Source organism: Corylus avellana, chromosome ca7 (assembly GCF_901000735.1).
Source record: "Corylus avellana chromosome ca7, CavTom2PMs-1.0".
Taxonomy (NCBI): domain Eukaryota; kingdom Viridiplantae; phylum Streptophyta; class Magnoliopsida; order Fagales; family Betulaceae; genus Corylus; species Corylus avellana.
The window spans coordinates 22,931,331-22,951,093 of NC_081547.1; the positions used below are offsets into that span (position 1 = coordinate 22,931,331).

Sequence of the window (19,763 nt, forward strand, 5' to 3'; positions counted from 1 at the left end):
ATCGATAATTAAGTAATATATGTAATATAAATTACTTAATATTTATATTTATACTATAGATAAATTAAAGTTTGAGCTTGATTTTGAACTCGCCTGAACTTTAAATGAGCCGAGCTTCAACACATTTTTTAGTTTGGCTCAAATAAGCATATTTGTAAATGAACTAATCTTAAAATCCTAAAGCTCAATTCGGCTCGGCTCAATTACGACCTCCATAACATATATATATATATATATATATATATATATAAAAGTGATTTGTTGATCTTTTGAATTGTGAATCGGTTTTCGGAAGCACAAAAGTACTTAACCAGTTTAGCGGGGTGATACTAACATTCTCCTAAAAGCAAAGCACCCAACGGTAAGAATCAGCGGTACATCCTTCAAGTTCGTTATCATCTAATCCATTTTGGATCACTTTCCCTCCCTCATTTCCCCTCACTCTCTCTCGCTCCCACCCACCAATCCAACCTTGGACGCGGCCATGCCCGCATTCATGGCCTTCTCATCTCCACCGTACACTCCCTCCCTCCTCCGCCCACCCTGTCACCCATCTCTCTCACCAACCCTCTTCACTTCCCATACCTCCCACCTTCTTCTTCAATTCCCACTCTTTTCTATCTCTCATGCTTCCCCTAAGCTCCCTCCCACTACCAAAATCCAATGCATTAAGAAAGAAGAAGCCCCGCCATCCCGGAGCTCCGATCCCAAGGTCGGAGTCTCAGTCTACAAGCCAAAGTCCTACGAAGTTTTGGTCACTGATGCAGCCAATTGTCTTGCTTATGCTCTTGATGACGGCAAGACCCGCTTGGAGATAGATTTCCCGTGATTCTCTTTCTTTCTCTTATGTTTTAAATTGCTCATTCTAACTTCATGAATCATGAAATTCGTCTGTGGTTGTCAAAATTGAGGAAAATATGTGAGAAAGAAATTCAAAGCGGCACATTTTTTGCCATTGGGTCTTTCGGCTAAGTTTTTGTTCTGTTTTTTTTTTTTTTTTTTTGGGGGGGGGGATGAAAACTACTGTTTTAATTGTAATTTTTGATACCCTTTCTATTATTTTAGATTGAAATTGGGTTATTGGCAATACCCCTATCCTAAATTGTAATCTTGAGCATGTTGTTTGTGTTCTTTTTAGAACAAACCTGTTTTAGGTATTTGATTTATTGGTTTTCTTTATTTTTCTTCCTTATGTCTTTATCTTCTTATTTTTCTTATTCGCTTTTATTAAATGTGTTCTTGGTGTTATAATGCCGTTTGGTTGATGTTGGAAAAATTTGGATGCCTGTGGCAATAAGGAAATTTGGCAAGGCCTTCGGGAAATTCTCATTAGGGAAGTTAGAAAACTGAATTTTGTAATGTCTGGAAATTACTTGTGTCACTCAAGTTATTTTGTGTACGTGGAAGCCCTGCAAGTGCTCTGATTAGAGTGCATGACATTCTTCAAAATTGATCGAACACTCATTGTATGTAATTAAATGGGCTTATATGATCTTAGTGACAAATACAACCAAGGATGTTCCTCACCCACCCATGAGAAAAAAACGTATTTTTAGTTATTACGTTATGCTTTGCACCTTATTATATAGGCTTCCTGACCATTTTCTATGCTAATATTTGGTTTGTTTTCTGCGTATTTTTTTTGTTGGTTGTGCGGTCAGGCCCTTGCCTAGCAACATTTCTTCCTATAAGGTACATCCTGCTGCTCTCATGTTTCTTAGGTGATTAAGTCACTGGCATGTCATGCACTGCACTGCTCATGTAAAGTTGTTTTCTTTAACAATCTTTATTCAATTTTTCCCTTTTGGTATCTTAATCTTGGAGAACCAATTGTATAAAAAATACCGTATGATATTGCACTATCAATGTTGTTCTTTGGTGCAATCTTATTATTGGACTTGATATGGCTTGTTAATGAAACAAATTAATCTGAATATATAATACATGATTTTCTCAAATTCCTAAATATGTAAAGGGATCTTCAGATGAGTTCATTGATGCAAACATTCAATTAGCCTTGGCTGTTGTGAGGAAGCTCCAAGAAAGAAAGGAAGCCAGGGCATGCATTGTAAGAAAGAACTTCTTTCCATATAGCATGTATATCTTTGACTTGAAAATTTCTTAAGATTTTATTTCTGATTTTAGGTGTTTCCTGATAAGCCAGAAAAACGCAGGTCGTCTCAGCTTTTTAAAGCAGCTCTTGACTCGGTAATAAAATAACTCATCATGATCTACCAGTTGTTTTGTTCTGCCATGGTATTGTGGTAGGGTCAATTGGTCTTGAGGGCTGATTTATAGTTTAAACTTGGTGTTGACCCCACAAGAGAAGTGCTCATTAGTCGTGCCTTCCGAGCTTGTGAGCTGGGTTTGGGTTTGAGAGTAATTCTAGAAGTCACTCTTGTATCCTTCTTGTGTCACTCCTAGAATGAGGTGGCTTTTAAAATCATCAGTTGATCAAAATTCAATAATGATCAATCTCAAGCCCAATAGTGATTTGAGAAGCCACATCATTCTTGAAATGACACAAAATGGACTTTTAACATTACTCATGGGTTTGGTGGTCAAGACAAGGTACTGAGAAAAGACTAAGAATACAAGAAGAAATTTTGATTGACAAATGATGATACACATATGTAAATTAACATCATAATTAAAATTTAAATACCAAAAAAAGTGATGAAATTTAATGTATATTACCATTTTTTTTTTTTTTTGATGAATAAGAGATCATTTTATACCAACAAACTAAACACTTTACAAATTGGTAGTATGCCAATTTAGTTATAAGTATATATTTGTTTAGGAGTACTTAATTTTGTTAGTTAGACAGCATACAGTTTATGACCTCCTATTGATGTCCTGTTGCTATGGGAAATCTTTAGTAACTGGAGAAACTTCGATAATAAAGTCCTTGGAAATTTTTCTGATTTTAACAATGGAATCTTTTCTTTCAGATCGATGGAATAAGCATAGGTTCCCTGGATGACATACCAAGTGGTCCTGTCTCCAAATTCTTCAGTTCTATTAGGAATACTCTTGATTTTGATTTTGAAGATGACAATGAAGGTATTGTTCTAGAAAATTAATTGATGTCAACTACTAATTTTTTTTAAAGAAGTTTCATACATTGGTCCAAATTTTTTGAAGGGCTTTTACCAGTGGATTGCTTCTGAATTCTTCACTGACATTGATGCAATAAGATAAAAGAAAATATGTGTGCATGAGTTTTTGTGTTTTTTGGAAAATATTTTATTCAGTATCTGCAAAGCAATGAGGTATTATGGACAAAGAAAAAAAAAAAAAACTGTAGGTCAGAACTACTGCTAGCCATAATCTCTGAACCCTTTCCTTCTATACCTTTAGTATTAATCTTGTTAAAAAAGATCCACTTTGCCAAAATAAATAGAAAATAAAAAGAGGAGTTCAAAAACTGATAGAAGATAGAAGTCGCGTTTTTCCAAAGCTATAAGGTGTTGTTTTAAAAGGTTCTATGTGTCTTAGGTAATATTTTTATGATGCTACGTTAATTGCATTATTTTTGCATCATGTGCATGAACAATCTTTGGTTAACTTTTGACTCTGTCATCTCTTATAAATGCAGGTCGTTGGCAGTCTAATGAACCTCCATCACTCTACATATTTATTAATTGTAGCACGCGAGAACTTGCATCCATAGAGAAGTATGTGGTATGACATCTTTGCTGTTCTAATATTCTCTCACTTACTTTTTAATTATTGACATGAAAATTTAATCTCATATCACTTTATGAGTACACATACCTGCATCCTAGCGTAAAGGGGGAAAAAAACGAATATAAGCAAACCTCCATCCACCTGTCGATAGCATATTTATTCATTTTCTTCTTCTAGTTAGGTGTTTCTCTTATATACTTCCTATGTACTTGGGTTGTGTCTTTTGCGCTTTTTAATAAGTTCTGTTTACTTATAAAAAAAAAAAAATCTATTCATATTGGCCCCTTTTCCTTGATGATCATATTAACTATGGTATCACAACTTGATTAATCTCTATTGATTTTGATTTAAGAGTAAGATTAGTAACTCTTGAATATATGAGTTGATGAGTTAAATGCCATACATTATTGTACACTGGCAATCACACTTCCATATAATTTTGAAGAACTTGGAACAAAACGTAATTAAACTATATGCATGTGTATTTGAATTTAAAAATGTATGTGTTTAGACAAATTTATTTATTCAATTGAAAAATGAATTTTGTCAACCTATTTCAAGATTAGTTTCCAAATTTACAAGGGTCGGAAATATTTATGTATTGCATGCTCACTTTTTCATTCCTTAGCCGGTGGGAATAACACAATGATTGGGTATTTTTCACCATAGCTTATAGCTTTAGTTCACAAAGTTACTAGTTGCAATTCGAATTTGGTCTAGAGGCATCCTACTGTCAGCATAGTTTGGAGTTGTTGGCAGTGTTAAGTTCTAATGCGCATGTTGATCACGATAGTGATCTAGATATTTATGTTGCTTTCTCATGTCCATTTTTGCATATCACAAAGACACTATAGGAGGTGGCGTTTCTGTTTATTTAGTGACTCTGTTTTGGATCTGCAGGAAGCATTTGCCCAGTCAACTCCTACACTTCTCTTTAATCTGGAACTTGACACATTGCGGTTCGCATTCTGCCTTATGCGGTTTAATTGAATTTAATTCTTGTTATTACTAGCTACTCTTTTCATTATGAAATCAAGTTGTTAATTGGCAGTGCTGACTTGGGCATTCTGGGATTTCCAACAAAGGATTTGCACTACCGATTTCTTTCTCAATTCATTCCAGTGTTCTATATTCGAATAAGAGAGTACTCAAAGGTACCTCTACTTTTTGTCATCCTTCTTATTTCATTAATGGTTTTCTCAATTCAAGTTTTGTGTAATCCTTTGATTTTTAATTTGAAGACAGTAGCAGTAGAACCATACATTGTGAATTACAATGGAGCGCTGTTTCGCCAATACCCTGGTATTACAAATATTTCTCTGAGAACTAAAACTGGTTGATAGTTCTACTTTTAAATTTATTTACTGTTTAAGTACTTTATATCTTTCTTTCAGGTTTTATATCCTTTTTTATGTGTCAATTAGAACATATACCTTATATTATGTAATTTTGCACAGCCAGTTCTTGATGAAAACAGAATGAAAAGAATGATGACGCTTTAAGCCAATTGGGGAACTTAGAGTTATGATATAAATCCAAGTTCATGGATAGTTTGGGAGAAAAATGTTGTCCTTGTGATGCTGATCCAGTCTTGCATCTCTTAAGAACTACAATTACACTTTGTGGTCGGCAGAGTGTAGGGGCTAAGTTTACAAAGGTCATCAATCCTGTATCTGGTTGATAAGGCTTTAGACCTAATAGGAAGGACTCACCACCATCCTGGCGTGACATAATTATGTGGCCTGAATGGAAGTAAGAGAAACAAGAACAATAACTCCATAAAGCCCTAGAATCCGCTAGGAAGTACTTGAATATACAAGGAAGATGAAGTAAAAACCACAGGAAATATTATGATGAAAACAATGTCTTCAAATGGACAGCTCTGTTTATAATTTATTGGAAACTCTGTCTATGTCATACATTATTGTCATATCCTTCTGCACAGCTGGTTTCAAGCCCAGATAGGGAAGGAGGGATATGGTCAGTTGACAGCTAGTGTAAAATTTTTGTTGCATCTTATGGATATGGAACTAGTGATGTACACATTGCGGCACTCCTTTCTAGAGGCTTAAAAGGATCCATATTGTTGACTACAGATCGTAAGGATTATTTTTTTGACACAACAGTTAGTAGGGATTAGGGCTTAATTAAGTTGAGTTATATTTATAAATTAGTGGATAAGACTAGAAACTCTAAAACTGTAAAGAAAGTGAAAACTATCGATATTTGTTTAAATCTCCTAAAATATTCTCAAAACTAATCAACTAACCTAAAATTATAAAGAACTTAAAACCAAATAACAAAATAGAGCTTCTATTTCAGAAAAATTAAAAATTACAAAGATCCATCAAGATAATTCCCATGGTCCTAATTTGCCATTGCCAGACTCTGTAAGTTGCCCTGCATGAGTCGCCTCCACCATTGGAGCACTCAACCACACATAGCAAAAAGAATGCCACTTTCGCAAAAGTAAAAGCAAATAGTTTGTCTTTGTCAATTTAATCAACACAGAAACTTCAATCCTAGACTCAATTCAAGCATCGAATAATGGGTGCAGTCTTATTTGAAAACAGCTGATCAAGGATGAGGCAGAGCCTATAGATTTAGTTTCCATATACATCCGATTATGCAGTCATGTTATATCCACACCATCATCAGCTTATTGGTGATTGTTTAACTCTTATTTCTTGCAATTGTGCATTTTTTTCTTCTTCTGAAAAATCCTTTATTTTCTGCAATATCAATGTGTGACTGATCCATCACGTGGTGTTTGGTCCCTTATCCTTCTTAGAAATGGTGCAGGGCCTTGGCAGGTGATGCTTAAACAAGCGGATGGTTCTTTTGCTTGCATTGCTGAGAGTACAACACGCTTCACGCTGGGTGAAGTATATATCTGTTTTAAACTCCAAGCCCCATTTCTTTTTGTGGTTGTTAGAAATAATTGAATATGTTTTTATACTTATTATTTGGATTCCTCTAGACTAAAGAAGAGCTGTTGAGGGTGCTGGGACTGCAAGAGGAAGAAGGCAGCTCACTAGAATTTCTTCGCAGAGGCTACAAGGTTCCTCTGCTTATCTAAGTAGTTTCTCTCTTTCATTTGTACATAGTTATACCCTTTTAGAAATACTATTAGTTTCTTAGTATCGGCAGGTTCTCTCAATGTAATCTAATTCTCCCTTCTATTTTCCTCTTTTCCCCTTTTCCCCTTCCCATCACCATCATCAGTTTTTCTTGTTCAACAAAGTGATGGATTCAAATTATTATGATAAGGTTTCCCATTTCCAAAGAATGACTTTGGTTTTGATGCCCATTGTGCTGTCGGACTCGGTGCATTGCTATAGTACGACTGCTTAAAGGATGGAACAAACTGTAGTTAGTAAAGTGTAGGAACCTTCTTCTTCTTCCTAAGTTGCTGGAGCCTAATCCCTGTATACTTTTTCTAATCTCATTTGTGCATTTTCATCCGTCTTATTCCATAAAAATCCTAGACATCATCAGTTTAGAATTAAAGATCTTATTTGGATATCTTCTGTGCCAAAAGGCTTAGCTTTTTAGTTATCGAATGTGATTGGATGTAAATGAAAAACATAATTGAATTACAGTCAAGTCAATCATAAGGGTTACTTAAGTTTTCTATCTTGTTTATGTGATCGCTTGGTATGTGCCTTCAAAAATTTGGCAATTTCCCTGTTATTATTATTCATTATTGTTTTTTTTTTTTTTTTCCCTCTTGGTTGTTTAAAATGTTGACTCGAATATCTCTCAGTTATATGCTCTAATATCGCAGGCTTCCACTTGGTGGGAAGAAGATGTTGAAATGGAAGCATCTTCTGCTTGGCGCAGTTAAGCAGCAAGAGCAACATAAACACCTGCGGTTATTGAAAGAAATAGATGTTGAAGTTCCAATTGTTAGGGGCACTCAACCCCACAATATTCAACAAGATAAAGGCATAAGGCTTCAGTTTCTTTTTTCTTCTTCTTATCTTTCCTTTAATTTTTTATTTTGTTCTCACTGTAATGTAATTCTTTTTTTGTTCTCATTTAATGTGATTATTGTTTTCTCTGTTGGCTTGTAAGTGATGTAACTCTTTCAGTAGAAGAAGAAATCTTATCTTTTTGATACCCATTTTGATTGTGGAGAGTATAGTATAGAAAAGAAAGGAAAATAAGTTCATTCTGCTGGAGAACTGATTTATTCCCTCTAATGTTTCATGAATAATAGTTATGTTGAGCCTTAACAACATGTTGAACCTTGGACAAAATTGACCAAAACAAATAAAAAATGGAAAAACATACAACTATTTATGCAATTTTCAAACATGAATACAGAGACCAGTACCAATTCATTATTGACAAAAAAAAAAAAAAAAAAAAAAAAGACAATATTCTTTGGCATCTAGCAGAAAAAAACTAAACATTACTGCTAATAGCACATTTTGCAGCTGAGATGGTGTGTGAGCAAGGTACATAGTCTACAGCATTAGCTAGCAAAACAGCTGTTTGGTTTTCAACATCTGAATATAAAACACACTAAGTCTCTGCATCATAAGCAGTGAAGTCAGGCTCAGGAGGCTTCGGCAACCTCACCAAGCCCCTGCCACTGGGGTTGCGGAGCCTATGACCACGAAGAGCATTAGCTGCAAACCGGGAAGCTAAGATAGTTGCAGCAAACTTTGATGCACTATTACTTCGTGAAACTATTGTCCTTACATCATCACCTAAATCTTCGTAGTAGTATTCTTCTTCTTCTTCTCCCGCCTCTTCTTGGCGGCGGCGTTCCGCCGATTTCCTCTTGGCATACCGGCGCCAAGTCGCCTGGATAAAGCAGGCAGCCCATGTCCTCCACTGCTGTGAGTAGAAACGGAAGGTGTGCTGAACCTGCCTGCTATGAAGGCGCCTAAATTGACTGGCAACAAACCTCATCTCCTCTGCTTCCAAGGCAAAGGCTTCCACCTCTGTTAAAGCCTTCACTGTCCGAGTAGATGATGGTAAGTTGGAACCAGCTTTTGGGTCCAATGCCCATGTTAAGAGCTCCTCTCCACAGAAGTCCCCTTCTTTAAGCACACCTCTGTTGAAAAATCCACTCCTCCCACCATCTGTGGTGACACTCTCCAGGCGGCCTCGTATGATAAAGAGCATCTCATCCACGGGGTCTCCTTCCCGGACTATGTAGGTTCTCTCTGTGTATAAACTTGGCTTCAGTCGCTCACAAATGGCATCGAGCAGCCGCTCATCCATATTGGCAAACAAAGGAACCTGCATACACCATTACATAAAATTGTCACTTCTAAATGTCTTAAGGATATAGAGCTCTGCTAGATACAAGACTGAAGTCGAAGTGTTATTGTTATGATCCTAAGTGTTCCATATTGTTTACGTATAATCTTAATTATATGTATATAAGCTCTTGGACACTCTCCCCTTATAAGTCGATTTTCAAGGGTTTGTATCATTTGGTATGAACTCAGGGTTTGTATCATTTGATATCAAAGTCAATCACCACGTCGAGTATGGAATCGGACGTAGCTAGTCTACTATGGGATTGAATAAGTTGCACCTTTGTAGTCAAGTTGCGAAGGGGTAACCTATATGCTAGGTTAAAATGTCTTGGTACTATGTATGAATGTAGTCCTAAGCCATTGAAAGTGTTGATAAAGTGGGCCGTTGGGAAATTGACAAGAGCTCTTCGTGTTTCGTTCCTCAATAAAACACACATTATCCCATTGAAGGGGCTATTCCCATTTCTGGCAGTAGCTTGAGATGTGGAAAGTTCACAAGACCATTGGTCATGGGATTTAATACTTTTCCACCCTATATAGCCGCACATGATTATACTGATAAGAACGTAAAATAATCACAAAGTAATTATTATAGATACTTACCCTTCTCACTAAATTCAAACAAAGATGCCGTTTGATATCCCTCCTGAGATCTTTTGGTAAACTCTGGACTAAGCTCTCTTCATCTACTCCCCGTGTTTCCAGCCACTTGTACTGATCATAGCGCCTAACTCTCTCCCTAAGGTCCTGAGGAAGCAAGCGGTGATGCATCCACTGTTCAGAGTCACGCCTTTTGATCCTCATCTCCTCAACATGAACTGTAAGAGACTGGAGGTAGGTCTGTTGCAATCACAAGACATTTTTAAGGTTACCGTTATTCTAAACCCTTTACGCTTCCTTAAAAACGTAAATAGTAATTTTAAAAGTCACGTCTAAGAATATAAAGAGTATAGGAGTGGGAACGAAACATCCTTGCTCTACAAACCAAAAATACTCACCTGCATATTGCCAATCAGAAGTGCAAAGAGTAGGAGCCCAGAAATTGCTATCAATATGGAAAAGAGAACCTCTCCAGGATAGGTACTGGTTAGAAGCCCCTGACCAAGGGTACTGTAAAAATTGAAATAGAAATGTGCTTTAGTTAAATTACCATTTTCAAAACTAAACTTCAACCCTGAGTAATGATTAAGAAATGAACTCTATATGCATCATATGCATTTGTTGGGTATATTTGAAAAAATCCTTAAATCAAGATTTGAATTCAAGACTAATGCTTTCTTAGTGCATAATAGCTTGTACACAAGCCAAAGTTGATTTCTTTTATCAAGACATGGCTAAAGTAGTGTAAACATATCAATTAGCCAAAAGTAAGATACCTTAAATTTTGCAGGCCCCACCACAAACAGTAGCAAAATTTAGAGAAAAAAGTCCTGGATGAAACTATGCCAGATGATATAGCTTGTGTGTAGATTCCATAATTGAAGGCTGGATTGTCATCAACAACAGAGCACTTATTACCAAGAACACCCTCGCTGATCTTTCTCCAATTATTATAGCCTTCCATATGCTTATTCCCGCAATACAAATAATTTATGTTACACTTCCCGCTATCTGTACATGCTTTCCTCCAGCAAGTGTCATTACGCTCTACAGCAAATAAGTACCAGAAAGCCCCAGCTATCTGTAAAAGTCCAGCTAATAATTATTCATAGTGCAAATTGGATTAATCCCTCTCTAAATATTTGAAGAAAAAAAAATGGTATCATAGCAATTTTCTTCTTTATAGTCCCTCTCTAAATATTTGTTTGTGTACAGTAACCAAAGATATCTAGGGATCATTACAATTAAAAGGGTGAGAGACTAATCAGCCATTCAAAACTTCACATGTTCCATTCTTCATATGATGTTCCTTACACTCTTTGTCAATCTTTTTTACCAAGCTTCACCTAACATGCAAAACAGAACTACCCAGAAACAGAAATCTTATCCAACATGACAGAAATTCTTACATGGCTGGAAAGCATATACCAAAGCAAATAGTATGCAGCACCAACCAAAGCACTTTCAGCAAAAACACCAGCAGTCTTCTTAAGTTCTGCATTCAAAGGAAAAAAGCGGGCAAATCTTGGAATATATTGAAATAAGACAACATGTAGCAATTCCTGTTTTGTAGCCAATACTTCTGAACCCTTTGATCTCTGAAGGAATTGCCACACCACAATCTGCAGACAATGAGAATAAAATATAATCAAAGAATGCTTTCCTTCCTACTACTTCACAAGAGTTCAGCATTGTTAATAGGCAGAAAGCTCTAGATTTAACTAGGCATGCAAAACCTGTGGTAGGGGTAGCACAGAAAGCAAATCAACAATGAAATAGCGCTGTAGATATCTCTTAGCTATCTGTGCAGGTTCTATCACGAGTTCTCCTCGACCGAAAACCCGAGAGGATGGTGCAATATAAGCTGTTCGGAACTGAAGAGCGATACGAATAAGATAGAAAGCATCAAGAAATGTCCGCAGAGTTGTCGTCGTGACAGCCAACTTTGTATCCATACCAAGGCAATTTGAGGCATGATTGAAGACAGGAAGATAGAAAAACAAAGGATCAATAGATACTGCAAGAATACAAGATATGACAAAAAGCCTATTCCATAACAGGAGGGATTTATCTTGAGGGTCAAATATCTTTTTCTCAGATACTTTAAGATCTTCTGGGAACACTGCCCGGCTGACGCCGGATCGGAGTGATCGTCCAAATGTCTTTAGTCCATCTGATCCAATTTTCACACTGTACCTAAAAGATTTTGATGGGTTTTTCTTTGCACGACCAGGAAAATTTAACTTCTCCAAATTAAATCTGCATCGCTTTATTCCACTTGTATCAGAAGGCATCGATAATGTAGAATCCAATTCATCCAACCTACAGGGTGCCAACAACATTGAAATCAATCACTGCTAGTGCTTCTGTAAATTATGCAGGATAAAATATAAAATGAAAATGAAAATTATCTAAATCTCTGATGAAACTAGAGTTCTCAAAAGTTCATCTTAAGTTATGTCTTGTTATGCAATGATAGTAAACAATTTCAATTCCTTGTTAACCCAAATTACAAGTCTCAAATAAGAGCAATGTATCTATAAAGAACAATGCTAATCTATAGAATTCATAGGGAAGAGAAATGGAAATCAAGGAACATGTATATGTTGTACATTCTGTACCTCACAAATTTCTCCTTCTGGCCACCAATGTACTGCGACTTGTAAGCATAGTCAAACATTTTGTAGAATGAAGTACATAGATATCAGACTAGAAAAGCTAGGATTCCCAGGCAAGCTCAAGTCAATCACTAAACGGGGTCAATGGAAACATGAAATTTGATCAATCAAAATTACTGCCCTGCATGAAAATCAAGTCAGGTGCTGTAATTAAAATTATAGTACATAACAAATCCTTCTGTCTCTGAGCTATCTATATATGTAGTTTGATATCCAACAAAATCAATAGCGTTGCATTGTTTGGTATTCAACTTTCTACTGCTAAGACTAGCTTATGAACTAAACATTTTCTTGATTCTGCTAACCATAGATATCCTAAAGATTGTGAGCAAGAATAGACCAAGAAAGTACAACGTAAAATAGTGAAAATAAAAAAAATAACACAACGCTAAAACACATGTTTACACTGTTAAGCAATGGGCCTACATCGATCCCTGGTTCATCGAACAAGAGAAATTCATTAAAGGTTTTTTATTAGTTTGTCCAAAAATGACAATTGCTTGATCCTTGTCAATCAGAATCCTTCTCCAATATTCTTTACCATTGCTCTTTTCTCCGAGGATTTTAATAACTTGATTAGAGACCCAACAAACTTGCTGCAAATTAACTTTTGATTCACCATTTTACGCAAGTTGTTTCTGGCAGCCTAAGATTCAATAATGCCAGAGCCATGTTGCAACATTCATATGGCTTCGAATGCAGCACAAATTAACAAAATGTGGGTTTAATCTTAAATTTTCAATTAACATTTTATTTTTCGTTTTTTTGATTGGCTTTGTTTATTTATGTTCATAATTAACAAGCATATCCTCGTACAACAAGAAGCTCGTGCATAACCCTAGTCCATTTCCTCACAAACAAGGAAAACAATGCATATGAGATGATTTTTTGCACGGAAATAATAACAAAAAGTAAATCTAATTGCTGATCAAAGTTATATCTGAATCACGGGAAGAACAAAAGGGAATTTTTTTTTTTTTTTAAAGGAAAACTTACAGTGGTTATCATAAGGCCTTGATTCTGCATAATTTGTTCATGCGGTTTGTGAGAGAGAGAGAGAGAGCCTTGCTTGAGGAAATTGGGGAGAGTCAGACCGTTATTACGGTTATGCGAAAGTACTTTTCAAAAATTAATTAATTAATTAATTAATTATTATTATTATTATTATTGAAATTTTTTGACGAATACGGGCTAGGGGTATGGGGCCATTATTTTTTTCTCAAAATAAAAATTTCTCTAATTTTAGGATTTTCTTGTTGTAAAATTAACTTGGCGTATTGGACTTTTGTGATGAAAAACATATATTTGAATGGTAATTCTTGATGGAGAAGAATATATATATTTTTTCATAATGATTTTGAAAAATGAATTTTAGTTTTGATTTAAAGAAGTGTTTTGATGTAATATAAATGTTAGAAAGTGTTTTTTAATGGGGTCTATACGTCAAAAGTGTTTTGTGGATCAAAAAACTATTTTTAATTATTTGTTAATGATGGTAAGACAATTATATTTTAATTTTTAAATCAAAATTAAAATAATAAAAAATTAAAAAGAGGTTGCAAGAGGTGACTGGCCAACCCATAGGGGGTGGCCGGCCACCCCAATTATGGCCATGGGGTGGCCGAAGCCGAACCACCCCCAAGGGCTAAATTAAAATAATAATAATAATAAATTTTTTTTTTCTTTTGCCCTTGGGGTGGCCGGACCACCCCAAAGGGCCTAGGCGAAGCCACCCCTTGCAACTTCTTTTTAGTTTTAATTTTGTTTTAATTTTGATTTAAAAATTAAAAGATTTTTAATAATAAAAGTGGCCTGTCACATTAGCTTTTGATGGGCTAAATGTGGGGAAATGATTACATTCTAGCATTTCTCTTTACGTATTAGTCTTAAGCAATGATGTGGCAATGCGATACGACACTATTTTTTTTGTACAAAACGGATGCCTCCTCTTTGTCATTCATTCAAGAAATTCTGAGATTTTGAAATCCTAACCCTCTTCCTCCCTGTTGATCAGTGCCACCTTCAACTACCACATAGGGAGGTCGTTGTGACCACTAGATATGGTGCATGCGATCTGATGTGGTTTGTTTTGCACCAAATTAGGGTAGTCACAACCACCAGATCTAGCTCATGATGGGTGGTCTCCAGCCACTTCAGAAGGTTTAGTAGGGTTGATCGACTCCTTCCTTATCCATACGAAGATAGCCACCCACCCTTGAGACTAGATTGTAAAAATGAGTGATCTGGCCACCTCTTAATTACTGTGCCTTTTCTATTTTTGTTTGCTTTAAAAAACTTGCTAGGAATCTAGGATCCACGAGCATGCCTTAATCCAAATGGTCTGGGCTTGGACTGAATCAGATTTAGCTGAGACTCGTTAATGGGCCTATTAATAAATATCACAAGATGACTACTAGGCCTAGCTTTATAAGGTTTAGTTAGAGTGGGCCTAATAATTAATCTTTTCCTTTCTTTTCTTTTTCTTTTCAAATCCAGATCTAACTAATGCTCAATTTTTATTTATTTTTTTTATAATTTTTTCCTACAAATGAATTTGACAACATTTTCAGATGAAGAGTAATTTAAGAAACTATATTTTTATCTTATAAATATTCGAGTCCCAACTAATTCATGTATCCATCCTTACTAAAAAAAAAATTTAAAGAATAGTTGGGATTGCCACGTTAGCATTGTAAAATAATTTTAAAATAAAAATGTATTATATAGCATTTCTCGTCATATAAATGTACATGCAATGAAATAATGGAAGATACACGAGTAAGGTTGAGATGTCACCATGTCAACTTCTAAAATAATATCTACATACTGGGAGTAGGTTGGTTTACTCAACCGCTATCAAAGGTATTTCACTTGTCTTATTTTTGTTAAAATAGTAATTAAATGATTAAATTTATTAATTTAAGTTTTTGGTATTAGTGGTGATTTGATCAAATATCACCCTTTTTCCTGTTTAACTTGCCTATACCTTTTATGAGTAGAGTTGTAAGCTTTTTGGTACCAATTACCCTTCTAATTGTGTCATCAAGTCATTACCAAAATTCTCCATATAAAAAGAAAAGACAAAGTGAAAAATACAAGGATTAGCATGTTAGCAGACAAATATGGACAGAAATTTCCTCCAAACCAATCTGAAAAAAAATATCCTCCAACTCATGTAAAAATAATGTCAAATGTCTATAAACATTTAAAATGTATATTAAATTTAGTCTAAGTTAGTAAACTGCTATTAATGAAGTTAAGAATTTAATATGCATTTTAAATGTTTATAGACATTTTATACTATTTTACATGAATTTGAAGATATTTTCTTCAGACTGGCATAGATGAAATTTCTATCCGACAAACATAGTGTTAACTACGTTGATTTTCTGATTTTTGGCTACAAAGAAAAACTATTTGAAATGCATTTTTTATTCTTCCACCGAAAGATGAGAATCATCATGATATCTACAAAAGCAGCATAGAAATTGGCTTTTTAGCATAAGAAGAGAAAGTGGTGAAAAAGCAAGAAAAAGTAGATAAATATACCAATTTGGGCTCGTCAGCTAATTTTTTTTTTTTTAATTTGCATTTTAGTTATATCGTGACATAAAACTAAAGTAGTTTGAAGTGTCTTGTAAGCGTTTATTAATGCTTTTATTTTTTTACTAAAATAAATAAAAAAAGTCCTAAAAAACATTAACAAACGAGCCCGAATTGAGCTTAGCCGTAAGCACTCTATGCCTTAACTAAGGTTAATATCAGATTCCATTTGAACACAATCATGTTTTAGCATATGTATCAAATTTTCATCAAAATGATTTGGTGAGACTGGCAATATATATATATATATATATATATATATGAAGGGCACATCATGATAAAGACATGGCTAGTTATTATGATTTAAGTCAAAAGTAGTCCAACGTCTAACCCACATTTTCACTGCAGTTGACAATAAGGGGTTTCAATTGCAGAGACATGTCATGTTTCATTTGGCTTTATTAAAGTAAAATCTCTTACATCATCGACCATTGAGTTGAGTTGAATTGCTTCTTCATTATTGATCTAAAGATATGGAACTTGAAAATTTATCCTCCACCGATGGCCTACTTTTCATGAATTGATTATGTTATCTTTTTCTAAAGCATAATTTCTCTTTGTGGGAATTTTTTTAACCACTTCTGTTAATCGGAGGTGTTGAATGTTACTTCTTCTTTTTTTTTGTTGGAAAATATTTTTAACGAAATTATTTTTATGATAAATGATTTTTTTTTTTTTTTTGAAAATATTTTTTGTCATTTGGCTTGTACTGTATAAAACGATCAGCGAATTCTGGCAAACACAATAGCAAATTCAGACAACCTCTGTTGTTAGCGACGGGTGACCAAAGGCGAATTCCGACAAACTCCTATGGTTGGAAGCGAACTCTGGCGATTGGCAGTGGATGACTGAGGATTCTAGCAAACTCCAACGACCTACGATGGACTTCAATGGCGACTGAAAGCAGATTTTGGTAAAATCCGATGATGACCAGAGGCGGATTTCGATGAACTTTGACTGTAGCAAAAAATGAACTGAGAAAATTTGATGTTAATTTTTTTTTTCTTTTTTTTTTTCAAACTTAAATTTTCACCATGAATTTGAGGAGATCTTAAAGTAATAAATGTTTACTCTTTTTATTAGATGTTAGAATTTGATGTAGGTTGAAATAATGATGAGGCTTTAATATTATATTATAGTTTGCAGGGAAAAACTAAAATACGGGAATAATAGCAGAAACAAAATAGAGAAATTAATATATCGGAAGCAAAATAGACACATACGTCTACAACTTTGAGTAGCCTTGAGAACTATATTGTGCTCATTAACTTATTTTTCCGTTTGAATGGAATAAGGAGAATAATACAAGAAGAAATAAAGAACAATTATTAACAATGTTTGCCCGTTTGAAAAAAAAAAATAATAATAATAATAACAATGTGTGGCTGGAGGCTATGCGTAAAGGGTAATGCAATCCTATATGGTGGCTGGATCACTCTTCATTTGGCCACCCCTTTTTGGTTGTTAGTTTTCTTTTTTTTTTTTCGAATTTATAAGAGTATTTTTGTTTGATTATTATTATTTTTTTTTTTTGTCTTTTTTGTTAGCCTTCGTGGGACATTGATGCGCCTTCATGCGCATGATGGTTTTGGGTCAAAATTCCACCTCACTTTTTTATGGCCTCTTCTTTGAACTTATCTCAAATATTTAGAATCGACCCTTAAATAGAGAATATTTGATATCAACATAATATAGAATATTCAGAAAATGTAATATATTATATTTTTAATATATTCTAACCGAATCTATGTGAATTCAATCAGTGACGGAGCCACTTGAGGCTTTGGGGGTGCCAAAGCTTTTTAATTTTTAATTTGTTTTTCCTACCCAAGTTCTACACGGCACTTCCAAAAAAAAAAAAAAAAAATTACTCCTACTTATGCAAGTTATCACTCAGCACTCTCAAAAAAATTTTAGTGGCACCTCAATATCAATTGTCAGGCTCCGCCACTGAATCCAATGGCCATGTGATCCAATCTCTCTCTCCCTCTCAGCCCTCTGTCTTTCTGTTGTTTCTTGTTTTTCTCCTCTTCTTCTTCTTCCTGACTCCTGAGCCTAATTTGTCAGGTTTCTCTTCGTTGGGTTGTTAGTAGAGCATAAAATGGTTCCTCGTAAATGTACAAGCAATAATATAAACAAAGACACAAGGCCACAACAAAAAACAGAGCAAGAAACATTATGAATATAACGAAACCCAAAAAGAAAAACAAAAATCTGAGTCTCACTTCACAGTTCACACCACCCTGTTGGTGGACAGGCCCCCACAACCCACCAGAGTCCATGTTCTTTTGCGCACATGAAAGCAAACTGCAAACTGATCATGTCATGCGTGCAGACATGGAGTGGACACTTTCCTTATCACAACACCAAATTACATTGCACCCATAACCAGATATCCTCATTTTCTTTTCTTCTTTCCAACAATAAAACATGTCCTCCTTGCACGTGTAATGTTAAGAAAAAGGTTGTAGACTTCTAGAGGATGTGCCTTTGGGGCTCCACAGATTCAGATAAGGATTAGCAATTAGGGGTCAAGAGTTGTCATGCCCCAGCAAGATTCTATACTTTGATTTAACCCAATTCCATCCAAGTTCAAGTTTAAGTTAATTAATCTTTTAGGATTCCTCCAAAACAAATATATATTTTTATGTAGAATCTTGATTTTTTTTATTAAAAAAAAAAAATTACTTTCTTACAAATTGCAACTTAACAAAATATATACTCAAAATACAGTTTCATAATAAATTTAGGAAGATGGGATCTATTAATTTTATTGGAAGGGTGTGATTTGGTGGGCTCGTTTGGTTAACGCCTTTCAGAATAACTTATTACTTTTTCGCAGAAAAGTAAAAATATTAACAAACAACTCAAATTACTCAAATTTATTTTTACTAAAACTCTCATAAAGCGCTTGAGGCGCATCTCTCTCTAGAAGTTCCTGTCTTGCGTTGCCTGTGTTTGCTCTGTCTAGGAAGTTGCTTCATTATGAATCTATGATGCTGTCTGGCTAAAGTTTTATGTAGTCCTTTCTGCCTCTTATGAGGCCTTATCTCTCGGCTTCGGCAATTTATCTCTTATCCTCCCAAAGTCGAAACTTCAACCCCTCCACCATTGCCTTGCAACCTTCTCTGACCAAGCTACATTTGGTTTTTTCAAAGCTAGATTTGTTAAGATTTCATTGATTGATTCAGTTATTTTCTATATTTCGGTCGGGTGTTGTTGTGTTCTATGTATTGTTATTTTCAACATAACTTGAACCAGTTGGGCTTCAGACTTATTGTCTGTGAAAGAGATCTTGTTTCCCTTGTTGTTTCTCATCTTAGTTTGTTCAGTTTCCTTAAAAGCTGGACTAAATCTAAGTTTTTAGAGGCTCTTTTACTCTTGATGATTTTATTCATCATAATGGGCTGCAACTTTCATTGGCTGCATTCTCAATCGACCTCTACCCTCCTGGTTTCCTTCTAGTGCAATGAGGTGATAGTTGTATGTCTACCTTGGGTTTTCAATTGATAAGTTTTTATCAAAATGTCCTTGTCGAAATAACTATAATCATAAGTTAATTTGTAAGCTATTAGACTCTATAATTAAGCCATCGGATTAGTTAATCTGGTAAACAAACCTCCACCTAAGGTGATGATTTTCACTTACCAAACTTCATCAATCCTAAAAAAAAATGAATTTGTTTCATCGACAGAACCTACATATGACTCTTCCATCAATTCTCTTTCGTCTTTAATTTGTCGGCCTTTTTGTAGGACTTGTTTTTACCAAACCTATTAGGATGAAGCATATTAATTAATCCTAATTAGTTCTCTTAAGATTCTTTTTAAGATTCCTGATTGGAAAGTAAAAATAAAAAAAGGTTAACATTTGGAGCCTAAAAGGTTAACATGTGGAGCTTTTTCAACTA

The 19,763-nt window shown here is 34.9% G+C and overlaps 2 protein-coding genes across 4 annotated transcripts; one reads left to right on the forward strand and one right to left on the reverse strand.

Moving 5' to 3' along the window:
* Positions 1 to 351: 351 nt before the first annotated feature.
* Positions 352 to 7,819, forward strand: LOC132188615 (protein LPA3). Of its 3 annotated transcripts, none has more exons than XM_059603129.1 (12): positions 352 to 825; positions 1,662 to 1,692; positions 1,976 to 2,068; positions 2,146 to 2,208; positions 2,955 to 3,066; positions 3,602 to 3,687; positions 4,594 to 4,652; positions 4,745 to 4,847; positions 4,935 to 4,995; positions 6,496 to 6,578; positions 6,674 to 6,772; positions 7,481 to 7,819. In XM_059603129.1, exons 1-11 carry the CDS (start codon positions 485 to 487, stop codon positions 6,770 to 6,772), a joined length of 1,131 nt encoding a protein of 376 aa, XP_059459112.1. In that variant the 5' UTR covers positions 352 to 484; the 3' UTR covers positions 7,481 to 7,819. The 3 variants fall into 3 exon arrangements, 2 of the variants coding, with proteins under 2 accessions (XP_059459112.1, XP_059459111.1); XM_059603128.1 differs by having other exon boundaries at positions 6,674 to 6,754; XR_009440900.1 differs by lacking the exon at positions 7,481 to 7,819 and having other exon boundaries at positions 6,485 to 6,578; positions 6,674 to 6,754.
* Positions 7,820 to 8,119: 300 nt separating this feature from the next.
* On the reverse strand, positions 8,120 to 12,275 carry LOC132187225 (putative cyclic nucleotide-gated ion channel 8). The gene is made up of 7 exons (XM_059601465.1): positions 12,194 to 12,275; positions 11,309 to 11,894; positions 10,982 to 11,194; positions 10,349 to 10,653; positions 9,971 to 10,082; positions 9,576 to 9,812; positions 8,120 to 8,949 (listed from the first exon to the last, which is right to left on the reverse strand). Exons 1-7 carry the CDS (start codon positions 12,250 to 12,252, stop codon positions 8,224 to 8,226), a joined length of 2,238 nt encoding a protein of 745 aa, XP_059457448.1. The 5' UTR covers positions 12,253 to 12,275; the 3' UTR covers positions 8,120 to 8,223.
* Positions 12,276 to 19,763: the final 7,488 nt, after the last annotated feature.